Genomic DNA, 12,000 nt, shown 5'->3' with positions numbered 1-12,000 from the left:
ACAAAATAAAAAAAAATAATTAAATCTTTAGATGAAACACAAATATTCTCTTTTGAAGATTTGATTTATGTTAAATTTCCTCGCCTATTGATAGGTGTGATTATATTTAAAAGGAAAAAGTAAAAGGAAAAAATATAGAAAAAAAAAGTAAAAGAAAACAAGAATCATATAATGAAAGAGAGAAAAAAAGGGAAAAGAAAATAAATAATGAAGAAAAAAATTAAAGTGGAGGAAAAAGAGAGAGTAAATTTAACATATTAATTTTTGTAATAATTACATATTTTACTAGAAGCAGAAGGTAATTTTAGTAAAATAATAGAAATAACATAATAGAATTATTCATCACAAGTTCGGACATCAACCATATTTATTATGAATAAAGATCCTATAAAAATGATAATATAAAGAAATGTGCCATTATATATACAAAAGATCCTACAAAAATGATCATATAAAATTTATAGAAGTGTCTTGGATGGAGATTTTTTGAAGGAACCAAACATGAACATACTTTTTCAATCATAAATTTCTGGACGGCTGAAAATGTTTCAAAATTTTAGCTTTTAAGTATTATTTGCGTGCGTGTAGCAACACTTGCATTCGATAATATCAACTCGTGGATTTCAAAGCTAAAATAACCACAAAACCACAATATATTTTTATATATATTTAATAAATTGATAAAAAAATTAATGTGAAAAGAAAAAAAAAATAAAGTGTAGTCTGTCAAGTACAGGAGGTGAAGTTCACAATATTTTAACGAAGGTAATTCTCATTATAATAATAAATATAAATAAGATACTACTTAACTCTCAAATATATTATTTTAAATTCACTTATATTATTTTAATTTAACACTAATTTAGTTCCTGTTCACTATGTCTTTATTCTAACATAAGATTTGTTCCATACAAAAGCTAAGAAATAATAAGAAAACTTATAAAAAATACTTTATTTGAAGACATGAAAAGAGTTATACTTGAGGAGGCAACCTAATATATCAAAATATCAAATTGGATCCAACTGAAATTAAAGGTGTCTCACTCACTTGCCACAACACCTAACGTTCAGGATTCATTGCCAAAAGGGGCCACGGTGATCCCGCACACACTAGATCCGCTACTACCAATTACCTTCAGTCAGGTGGCAAATAGTTCTCGCTCCCAGCACGCGCCAACAGTGGCACTGTCCGTAATTTATCAACAAAACAGTGTCGTTTTCGTAACCTCAAATAATAGTAAGAAAATTCCTTCTTAAAACCTCAGTTTCAGGGTTCTCTGTTTCTCCTCATCGCGCACCCTTTCCAATTTTCTCTCTCGAAACCTCAGTAACGGAAAACGCGCCTCCGCCGCCGCCATGGCCGCAATCGCACGACTCAGGGTCGCCGCGGGGCCGCTGAGGGCCCTCGTGCTACGGCCTAACAGGGGGTTTGGATCGGCGGCCGCTGCACAGTGCTACTACGACGATGACGAGGAAGAGGAGTGTGCGCCACGTGGCATGCTGGACGCGCAGGGTTGCACGCCGGAGCGCGGAGTGCAGTGGGTGATGATAGGGGAGCCTGGAGCTAGGAGGAACCTCTTCGCGCAGAAGCTCTCGAAGCTTCTCGAAGTTCCTCACATTTCCATGGCTACGCTCCTTAGCCAAGACCTCAACCCTCGCTCCAACCTCTATCACCAAGTAATTCATTCATTCACTATTCCGCTCTAGGGTTTCCTTTCTCCTTTTCGTTTAGTTTACTTTCATTTCTTCGTAGGTCTTTCAATTATTTCTTTCGACTCGTTTCTCTTATTTTGAATTAAAATTAATGGTGAGAATCTCGTCGAATTAAGGAAAAAGTAGGTAAGTAACGGTAAACATAGTGGTTTTAGAATTAACGTGATTTTGTATTTACGATCACGTTTGGTTTCATATCGAAGAACTTTATATTTTCAGAAATTATTTTAAATTTAAGCAACTTTAAATAATTTTGCGATGAATACATCGTGTAAATTAGTTTTACAAAACCAATTTTGGAATCCAAGCACGCACTAATTAAGCTTGCATTTTAAACGTCATGGGTGTTGTGAGAATGTGTCTAAATTTGATTTGAATGGTTTTACTTTTTTTAAATTTTGTTTTGTAATATAATTATTACTAAATATGTTGTTAAGATTATTGTTATGCGGAAAGTTGGGATTGAATCCTTCTAAGTTATACTGATATTTTTAGGCTTGCTTGTTTTTTGTTTATGAAATAAATAATTTACGTAATTACAGTGTGAAATCACTTTTATATTGTCAGAAATTATTTTGGTACGACTGCAAGATTATTAAAATTGATAAATCTACGTTACGTTATAATTTGTCAGTGTTTTTATATTGTAATAGAGACTGTGGAACAAATTTTGAATTCTGAAGTTAAAGACAAAGGGAAAGAAAAAAAAATGAACTTTTACTTTTGAAAGTCTATTATTATATATATTTCCGTTCTCTTTTACTAAACCAAAGAAAAGATATCATTACTCATCACATTTTTCCTAATTTTTTCCTTTGGTCCAAACATAGCATAGGGTAATTGGTAGTAAAATTGTCTTCTTAATCAATATTGGTGTGACGTGGGGTTCTTCCGATGCAGATAGCAAATGCCTTAGATCATGGAAAACTTGTCCCAGAGGAAATTATGTTTGGGCTGCTAAAGAAGAGACTGGACGATGGGTACTCAAGAGGCGAAACTGGGTTTATTCTTGATGGATTCCCTCGAACAAGGATCCAAGCTGTAAGTGGTTTCACTTCACCTTTCAAATCGTAAACTGCTCAAAATTTTCTTTGTTATTCATTCCTACAAGATGTGGTGATGTTTCACAGGAGATCCTTGATCACATTGCTCATGTTGATCTGGTGGTGAACTTCAAAAGTTCCGAAGAGGAATTAGTTAAAAAGAATCTAGGAAATCGAAAATTTAATTCTCGCCAAGAATATATTCTTATGACCAGCTCCCAGAACCCAACAAAACAATTGCCTGGAGATAATGTCCAAAGTCATGAAGACGAGGTAACTAATCACTTTTATTTTCATTTTGATGCCTTTATGGATTAGTTTTGTCTAAGGAAAAATTTGTTTTTTTTTTCTTTCAATTTTTTAAGTTTCCCATACTAGCTCTAAAGTTGTGCTAAGCTTGTTTGAGATACTAATCACTTGGGACTTCTACTTATATTTTGGGGTTTTATTTTTCTCTTCTAGTGCAAGCTGTTGGAAGATTACTACAGGAAGCAGAAGAAACTTCTGAATTTTGAATTAGCAGGTGGACATGGTGAAACCTGGCAGGGACTTCTAGCTGCGCTACATCTTCAGCATATTAATGCTCTTAGTTCTTCACAGAAGTTAACTGCGTGAAGGGCCACCAATCTTGTATGGCATCAATCCGTTGTCGGCATTTTAGTATGTGAATATGAGGGCTACAACAGTTTCATAGAAATTTTGTGTCTGTTTCTATATTGTTGACTGTTTTGCAAAATTTTGAGAATGCTAGTTTGTTCTGTAGCGCAACCGTTCAAGTATGAACCAATACCCAATGTATGGTCCTAAATCCTACTAGTGTATGTTGTCTGTTTTTGTTCAATTTTGGCATAACAGTTTCATTAGTATTTTTCCTGGTCTCAAAGTCACGTTATACACCAAGCATATCATGTAAAAGTTAAGAACTCTTGAATATCAATGTTCATTTTTGTTAAAGCCATTTCATATTTTATTACGGCTAACGGGGTTCCGCAAAACTGCTTTCATTTATTCTTAAGACAAAATTGTTTCCTTTTGCATTTCGATTCTTAATTGTTACTAATATTAAAGCCTTAAAAATTTTCCGCTCCCTTTGGCGGCAAGTAGAATTTGAATTTCTTGGGTCTTTCAAGCTCAGATTCGAAAAAAAGCAAAAATAAGCATCAATTACATAAATAAGCAATGCAGAATTTAATCTCACATGACCTTATTGTACGATCCAAGCAATTACTGAACATTATTTATTATACTCTGGTCATTTCCCCCATCTCGTTTTTCAGTACTCGGTGTTTCCGTTCAGTTAAACCTAGAATATATATCTTGCTTTGTACAGTGCTACCGAAGAAATGTAACAGAAAAAGGGTGAAACCTAGTTTGTGGCCACTCATTCACTGTTCATCCACACATCCCTAAGAAGTTCAAATCTAATGGCAGATTCATCGCGACCGTCTTTCCACTTGCAGTTGTTCTTTGATGCTGGTGAGGAGGAGCCACTGTTCAGTATTAACGATAATGGATAGTTTAGTTCATCGAGCTCATCATCACTGGTGTATGACTTCCTAACAATGGAAGATTTGCTTCTTCTAAGCTGAGATTCACTTCCAATCTCCCCCGTAATGCTTGTAATGGTAGTTGGTGGTGGAGGTGAATATGCAATGGGAGCTGCATTGCATGGGAAATTGTTGATAGACTCATTTTCATCATCAAGGTCATCCTGTAGAGAGCATAAGCCAAATTTGGACTTAATCTTAAAACATCAGATAAAAAACCATGAACATATCACGAGATGTCAATTTCATTTATCCATTGTTTTCGTGAGGCACATGTATGAAGTATCAAACTAGAATCCTATATTACTCAAATATAAGAAAAACGTTGGTCATATTTGGTAGACTTAAACATAAGCATATCTAATTCCCTAAACCTTGTTTAATGATACTATTTCAAACCTAAACATCATTTCCAATTAATATAATTTGAGGGTAATTTAGGAAAAATATGTCTTTATTGTATGAAAACAAGAAGATTAAATGCACTTGACTACTACTTTATCTAACCTGTGAGTCCAGAGCTTCAAAAACATCATCAGGAATTGGATCAGGACAAAACTCATCCGGGAGAAAATTGTCTAGTATCCTCATGATTAAAGGTGCAGTAAACATTGGGCACACCTTCAGAAACAATGATGAAAGAATGATTAAGACGAAGAAACACGTAGCAAGTTAATTACATGGGGAAAAACACAAGTTCATTGGCTAACCTCTTTCCTAATGGATGCATTTAACAACATATCCTTAGGAAGCATCAGAAGGTCGCTTAATGCATTAAGAAGATGGAAGGATTTGAAGGATGAATTTTGACTTCCATCATTGCTGTCAAGTTCATCGTCATCTCTATCATGTGAATCATCGTCATCTAGACCAAATAGGTCAGTGAGCCATCTAGACCAGTTACCAATCTGAGAAATCCAGAACACAAATGAAAATAACTAATTAGTGGAGACAATTTATAGCCACTGACATTATATTGAACATATGCATATTCAATCATTCTTTATTTTCATTTTTTGCTAACTCCAGGCCCACTTTTAGAGTTACATTCAAGAAATAGATATTAGCAGAAAGGAAAGAAGTAAATTGAGCCTACGACAGTAGGTTGCAATTACATTCACTAGTACAGAAACACGCGTTCTAGTTCAGAAAAAAATTTGTTGAGATCTGAGATTACCGCAGTTTTTAGCTGTGCACCAGATCCAAAGCTCAGTTTACCGGGTGGAATGGGGAGAACCTTGGGATCACCAATGGGATCAGAAACTGGATCGGTTGGAATATCATCATCAGACTCCCGAAGAAGGGCATTGAACATGGCAACATCCAATCTTGCCACACACTGCTCCATTATCTGGAATAAGTAAAAACAAAATGCAGTCTAATGTCAATTTTGTCTCATAATCAGACGACAAAACGCATATACATAGGTTGATATACTCAGATATTAGTTTGTCGGGAAAGTTGGGGGATTTCACATCCCAGAGGAGTTGAAAATATTTTGGCTTCAGCTTAAGCAATTTGCAGGAGTCAGTAGGAGGCACTAAGCTCCACTGAAAAATACACGCACCCATTATTCTTTGTTTACATAATCATCCATTTCAAAGCTCTTCAGCAACCCATGCAAACTAAACCAACAGATAAATGACAATTGAAAAGGGACTACAATACAAAAAGGTACTATAATGAAAATTTTCAGTACCTTCAGCCCAAAAACATTGAAGGAAAGGAAGAGGGAAATTGATAGATATATACTAACCAATCTAGGTAGCACAGACAAACAACCACACTCATGCCCTCCAGCGCGGATAGGGCATAGCCTTTCACAGGCTTCTCTGAAAGCATTCTTCCAAATATCTAGCGATAAATTTCCCTGATCTTGGTCACATGAGCCAGACACGTTTTTATAGTCTTTTGAAGAATCTTTACGAGTGACCTTGGCATCAGAATTCTGCATACATGGAGTCAAAGACTGGACACAGAAAGAATGATCCATGTTAGAAGCCAATGGGACTATTTTATATAAATAATGAGCTCATATGGGGACTTAAGCCTATTAGGAATGAAAGTGTTACCTGCCACCAAATAGATTCCACAATGCGAGAAAAGATCCAAGCTTCTACCTTTTCCAATGCTGAGGTGAACACATTTGGGTCATCCCAGTTACCTATACCTCTATTCTCAAAAGCTGTATTATCGTTTTTCCTAGGAGAAAACCCTCTCCATATTAGTGGTTGTGTTAACTTTCCAACTTTCACCTCTCCATTCTTCCTTCTTGTTCTAGATCCAGAAGTATTAGATGGTGTAATGTCTTTGGTAGTTTTGCTTATAATTGTTCTCAGCACAATAGAATTAGACAGCCAAAATGTCAACCTGCATCAAGATGCAAGAAGAGGTCAATTGCCCCTGCAGTCAGCACAGTTTCTGAGGAAACTGTAACTTCCAATATAGGCAGTAATAATTAAAAACCTAAAATATCTAATCTGATGACCCTATTAGCTGAGAGTTTCATGAAGTATATCCATTTTATCTTCCACATAACGTTGTATTATTTTTTTTTATTGAGACTAGAATAAGTTTGATTTAATTTCAAACAGAGCAGTGTATGTATATTGTTTTCTTCATGCCAAATAAAGTTTCTTGCTATCTGAGTTAATTAACTACAAACAATTATTTTTACCCAGAAATAAATCCCAAATTTCTCATGATGAACCCACTTGTGCTTAAAATATTATATTGACTAGTGATAGGATAACGGATACATATACTTGAAATTAAGTAACCACTGTACCCAATATAAGGCAACTAACATACTCAAGGTTACCTTGGGACATCATTTCCACATGCCTTCGCAACAAGGACTAATCCTGAAACGGCACTTCTAGCAGCCCCAGCCCTTCTTGCTTGAAGATTTTCTTTACAAGCATGAAGGTACAGCCTGGAAAGGCGCCGAGCTGGGGCATGAACCTTACTCATTGAGCTTCCATGTTCGGCAACTACTGAAAATAAAGCAGCCTCAATAGCAGCAGCTTCTCTTAACTCTCCTTCAAGCATCTTTATCTTGTTCTCCATCTGTTCAATCTTGTTGTCTAAAATGGCATTTCTGGCTTCCCTTGGATAAACTTTGGCATCTTTTCTGTCACTGCTTTGAATGTTCCCTCCATTATTTTGGACCCCTCCATTATTTTGGACATCTCCATTAACACCATTTTCCTTTACCTCAGTGAGATGATTGTTACCAAGTGACCCAATACTCCTAATTGAGTCTGCTGATGACCTTACAGACTTAACATGCTTTAGTCTTTCATTTTTCATAAAACTGTCTTTCATACCATTATCTGACCCACCCAAAGAATATAAATTGCTACTCAATAAAGCTTGGTCTTTTGCATATTGCACCACTGATTCATCTTCAACAAGATACAGCTCCTCAAAATGCAACGTTTCATTTCCATCCTTATCCCCAATGGAACTGTAATACGTATCACTTCCCCCCTCCTGCACAAGACTTTTACCTACTTCCTCAGATCTCTCACTTAAGTTGTTTTTGGTTTCCAAACCAAATCTTGGATTCTTGTCGAGGTAATTTCTACCTACAGATGCAGTGTTTCCAGAACAGATGTCAAAATCACTTTCATTACTTTCATTACTGTTTATTTGAACACCTGTACCCATTTCTCTACAATTGGCAACTTTTTCACTACCCTCCTGATCCAAATTTTCATGCTCGCTGCTTCTGAACCTGATCTTGGAATCTTCCTCTAAGCTTGGGGAAGAAGAGTCAGCATTAAAAGAAGAAACCTGCTTTGGGGTTGTCACTGATCTATAATGGGGAGTGCTTGTATTAGAGGTATGACCATTTGCTGGACTCCCAACTTCTGAGATTACATCCACGGATGACACATAGGAAGAACTCCTCTCCAGTCTCTCATGTGCATCTTGCGCCGTCACATTTAACTTCTCAACTCTTGCCTCTGACGCCAAGGGGTGATACCCCTTGTCATTTGTACCACTGTTTTGCTGTGATTCATTTGGTCCATTCTGCAATTTAGTAGCAATTATTACTACATGGCTTCATGAGAATCTTCTTTATATATCATTATATTTAGATATGCTCAACAAAAAGAAAGCAGAAATTATTATATTATAACCCTTATAGCAAAATAAAAATGACTAAATAGCTTGACAAGAATTTTCTCAATGTTACATTGTGTTTAGATACCCAGCAAAAAGAACGCAAGCACTACCATTCCCTTCATACCGAAAGAGAAATGTGTAGTGAAACATACAACTAGATATGGATAGGAAACAGATTTTAATGGAATCACTCTAGAAATCCCCATACTTCCATTGACCAACAGTTTAAGAAGATGATCAGTAAAATGAAATCATAAACAGGAAAGACTGCCCCAGGGGCTGCAACCATCCTGCAACCTAAATCAATCAATTCATACCCCCCGTATATTTGTTCTTGTCACTTAACTAACTCACATAATTTGCCTCCATATCTTTTTTCCACTAACACAATCTGTTCTAGCTTATAACAAATGACATAATCCCTACTCTAGCTCATCCCTATTCCCACTCTCCTCCTTTTCTCATGTGCTTTCTTTATATTCTTATCTGTGGGTAATTGAAGTACAACAAATAGGATTCTTATTTTCCTCGTAGTGATTCAAGTAAGGAATTTCATTTGAAAGGGTCCAGTCATGCATTCGATGACAAGTTCAACCTTGGCCAAGAAGAGCAAAACATCTAAACATTGCAACGACTGCATTTTGTCCTATTTCAAAAAGTATATTCATGGAATATGGCTGGTGGACAACATAAATTGCCATGGACACTAAGTTAGAGAAAAAGAAAAGTACATGGCTATAAATAAGAGAACGGAATACCAGGAAATACCTCTTGTTCAGGAGGCATACATGCGGTAGACTCGGTGGAAGTAGTGACTGCAGCCACAGATGAATGAGAGGAAACATCAGAGGCAGTAGTAACTGCAGCCGCAGATGAATGAGAGGAAACATCATCATCAGTAAAAGAGGCAACCTCGGCTTCCTCAGCATACTCTCCATTCATCAATGATGATACAGATTCATTGCCATTATTGTCCTTTGGCTCCACCTTTGACAAGCTGTCTTTCAAAGAAGATCTAGGGTGACTCTTTTCAACAGGCTCAATTTGAACGAACAGAAGTGGCTGGTCCGTGTTTCTGTAGTTCCTCTGGCAGTTCAATGGTGTACGAATGCTCAAAGTCTCTCTAAGTACACCACAATCTGCCAAGTCTATGATGGCAGTCCCCAGCAACTGACCTTTAACAGTCTTGTCTCTTCGAGTCTCGTACAAGTGGAACTCCAAGCAATTCTTTTGGAACACCTCAGCAGTACTATTTCTGATAGACATATCCCTTGACAGAGTTACAGGAAGCTTAAATGATTCATTAAACTCCAGCTTTCCTTCACCAGCAACAGAACCAGGACTTAGAGAAGGGGAAACAAGAGCAGTAGACCCTGAAGCCCGTTCACCATTCTCCCATTGTATCAATACAGAACGAAGTGACCTGAGAGATTGCGAAGGGGGCCAAGGCTTTATCTCCTGAATGTGAATTAGGTATTCCATATGGACACCACCACCACTTCTCCTGTTCTTTCCTTTCATTGCTGCAGCAAATATAAGGCTCCTTTCAAAGAAAAACTTCTTAAATGCAGTTCAATATGTAGTTGAACAATCACCACTCACAAACAAGCTCTCTGAAGTGAAACAGATAGCAATAAATCAGATTAAGATTTGCATTTTACCAGCAATCCTAGTCAGATAGCAATAAGTTGTCTTTGAACTCACTAATTATTAAGTATAATTGACTCAATAAGAGGAAACAAAACAAAAGGAAAGTTGAAGAAACAAAAAAAAAAAAATTAATTTTGCCAGTGAAGCAGCCACCTAAGATTTGGTGGTTATTTTGAACAAATTTCAAACACAGGAGATACAATGTAAGGATAGGACCGTTAAACTATTTAAGACTCAAATTTAACTCCACTTAAAGCAAATTTGGTGCAGATAAATTGAAATCAGCTACAGAGAGACCAAACAAAAAGACCAAAACAACACAAAACCTTGGACATAAACAGAAAGACCCAGATCAAGCAATAGCTGGAGAAACCCCAGTAACAAAGCTCAGAACTTGAAGGCAAAATCGAGTAGAAAAATGATAATGCAGAATATGGTGTCTGGTTAAATACAGAAGCAAAAGTTATAGCAAGTTTGAACTAAGAGAATGCTTGAAATGTAAGAAGAGTGAGTACCGGGAAAGCAGTGGCTGGTAGAATCAGAAAGCTGTGACAACAAGCTGGAACTGCAAGAGGGTCACCACCATATCTATGGGAGAGTGTCTACAAGTGAATGAAAATGATGAAAATGGAGAAATGTCTTAAAAAGGATGGTAAAAATAATTTATCATTATTAGAAGAACAACATTCCTATACGAAGCACGAACAGAAAAAGCGCACACTAAATAACATTATTTTAGTCACTACTACTTAAAATATTCAGCTTTAAATTTAATTTTAAAAAATAATACATAGCTATTATAGTAAACTTTGTGCTCCTTTTGTAAATAACATTATATTTTTTTTAATTCATTCTAATTATTGTTTAAACCTTTGTAATAATATGTGGTTCAAGTAAATTGTTTATAACAATATGTAATAATGAAATATTCATATTTTATAAATATATTTAATATTTTTATTTTAAATTTAGTTATGTGTTTTTAAAAAAATAAAACTATTACCATGTTAATAATAAAAAATAATGATAATTATTTCTTTAAAATAATTACACATCACTATTTCATATTATAATTACATTTTTCTTCTTTAATGGAAATGTACTTATATGCTATTTTAGTTGCTAATTTTGTACCTCCAAAGAGAGGGTTTTTTTTCAGTTATCTAATCTTAATTTGTTAGGTTATATGAGGTTTATGAGAATTGATACTCGAAAAAAGTGTGCAAGTAACTTTTAGTTGGACAAGAATATGGTAAAATAGAAACGGCGTCGTTTGGTGCAAACCACAGCAAACAATCATGATGCTAGGTGACTGAATGAATATTGATGAGATGCTTGCGCGGAAACTGTAGACCACGTTAAATACAAAAAAAATAAAACCAGAGTGAAAAACTTCGTCACGCGCATCGAGAGCGTGTAACAGATTTATTTTAACATAAAAATATATGCTTTTGAATAATGTTAAATAATTTAAAATGATTTTTTTCTTACAATAATCTGTCTTTTTTTTATCTCTATGTTAATATTTTCACGAAAAACAATTACTAACTCTAATTAATTTAAAGTAAGTATAAAAATTCTAATCAGAAGTTTTTTGGGTATATTCGTTATATTATAATTAAATATAACTAGAATTTTTGGATATATTTATTAAAACTTTATTTTAAAATAATTAATTTGTTCATAATGTCTTCTTTTACAAAAAAAAGTACGCCATAACAGAAGGAAAAATCGTTGAATAATAATCATAAATGACAGCTTTTCAGATTAAGAAAAGTTTAACTTTTAAAAAGAAAATTATAATTTTATTTAGCATTATGTATGTTTTTAATATCTAAATTTTAATATATTTTTACTTTTAAACTTTAAAAATAAATAAATACAATTTTGATTCAATTATATTTCAACTGATA

General features: G+C 35.0%; 2 protein-coding genes across 4 annotated transcripts; one reads left to right on the top strand and one right to left on the bottom strand.

Moving 5' to 3' along the window:
* The first annotated feature begins 1,271 nt into the window (after window positions 1-1,271).
* On the top strand, window positions 1,272-3,724 carry LOC114162735 (probable adenylate kinase 7, mitochondrial). Its single transcript, XM_028046702.1, has 4 exons — window positions 1,272-1,677; window positions 2,614-2,754; window positions 2,844-3,029; window positions 3,219-3,724. The coding sequence occupies exons 1-4, from the start codon at window positions 1,357-1,359 to the stop codon at window positions 3,369-3,371; spliced, it is 801 nt and encodes a 266-aa protein (XP_027902503.1). The 5' UTR covers window positions 1,272-1,356; the 3' UTR covers window positions 3,372-3,724.
* A 176-nt stretch (window positions 3,725-3,900) lies between these two features.
* LOC114162716 lies at window positions 3,901-10,752 on the bottom strand. Of its 3 annotated transcripts, none has more exons than XM_028046679.1 (9): window positions 10,603-10,752; window positions 9,206-10,050; window positions 7,125-8,341; window positions 6,376-6,673; window positions 6,060-6,272; window positions 5,481-5,654; window positions 5,014-5,211; window positions 4,811-4,924; window positions 3,901-4,467 (listed from the first exon to the last, which is right to left on the bottom strand). In XM_028046679.1, the coding sequence occupies exons 2-9, from the start codon at window positions 9,956-9,958 to the stop codon at window positions 4,138-4,140; spliced, it is 3,297 nt and encodes a 1,098-aa protein (XP_027902480.1). In that variant the 5' UTR covers window positions 9,959-10,050; window positions 10,603-10,752; the 3' UTR covers window positions 3,901-4,137. The 3 variants fall into 3 exon arrangements, with proteins under 3 accessions (XP_027902480.1, XP_027902486.1, XP_027902491.1); XM_028046685.1 differs by having other exon boundaries at window positions 3,981-4,467; window positions 9,206-9,980; window positions 10,603-10,750; XM_028046690.1 differs by having other exon boundaries at window positions 3,981-4,467; window positions 9,206-9,960; window positions 10,603-10,750.
* Window positions 10,753-12,000: the final 1,248 nt, after the last annotated feature.

This window comes from Vigna unguiculata, chromosome 1, assembly GCF_004118075.2.
Source record: "Vigna unguiculata cultivar IT97K-499-35 chromosome 1, ASM411807v1, whole genome shotgun sequence".
In the NCBI taxonomy this organism is placed as follows: Eukaryota; Viridiplantae; Streptophyta; class Magnoliopsida; order Fabales; family Fabaceae; genus Vigna; species Vigna unguiculata.
Note: the sequence above shows the minus strand (reverse complement) of the source record. Positions and strands in the feature narration are given on the sequence as shown.

Excerpts from the sequence above, each read along its gene's own strand:
- LOC114162735 (XM_028046702.1), top strand. The coding sequence starts at position 1,357 with ATGGCCGCAATCGCACGACTCAGGGTCGCCGCGGGGCCGCTGAGGGCC. Across the intron at positions 1,678-2,613 it reads GCTCCAACCTCTATCACCAA|ATAGCAAATGCCTTAGATCA; the intron begins GTAATTCATTCA and ends CTTCCGATGCAG. Across the intron at positions 2,755-2,843 it reads CTCGAACAAGGATCCAAGCT|GAGATCCTTGATCACATTGC; the intron begins GTAAGTGGTTTC and ends GATGTTTCACAG.
- LOC114162716 (XM_028046679.1), bottom strand. The coding sequence starts at position 9,958 with ATGAAAGGAAAGAACAGGAGAAGTGGTGGTGGTGTCCATATGGAATAC. Across the intron at positions 6,273-6,375 it reads TGGAATCTATTTGGTGGCAG|TCTTTGACTCCATGTATGCA; the intron begins GTAACACTTTCA and ends TTCTGTGTCCAG. Across the intron at positions 5,212-5,480 it reads GTGCACAGCTAAAAACTGCG|ATTGGTAACTGGTCTAGATG; the intron begins GTAATCTCAGAT and ends TGGATTTCTCAG.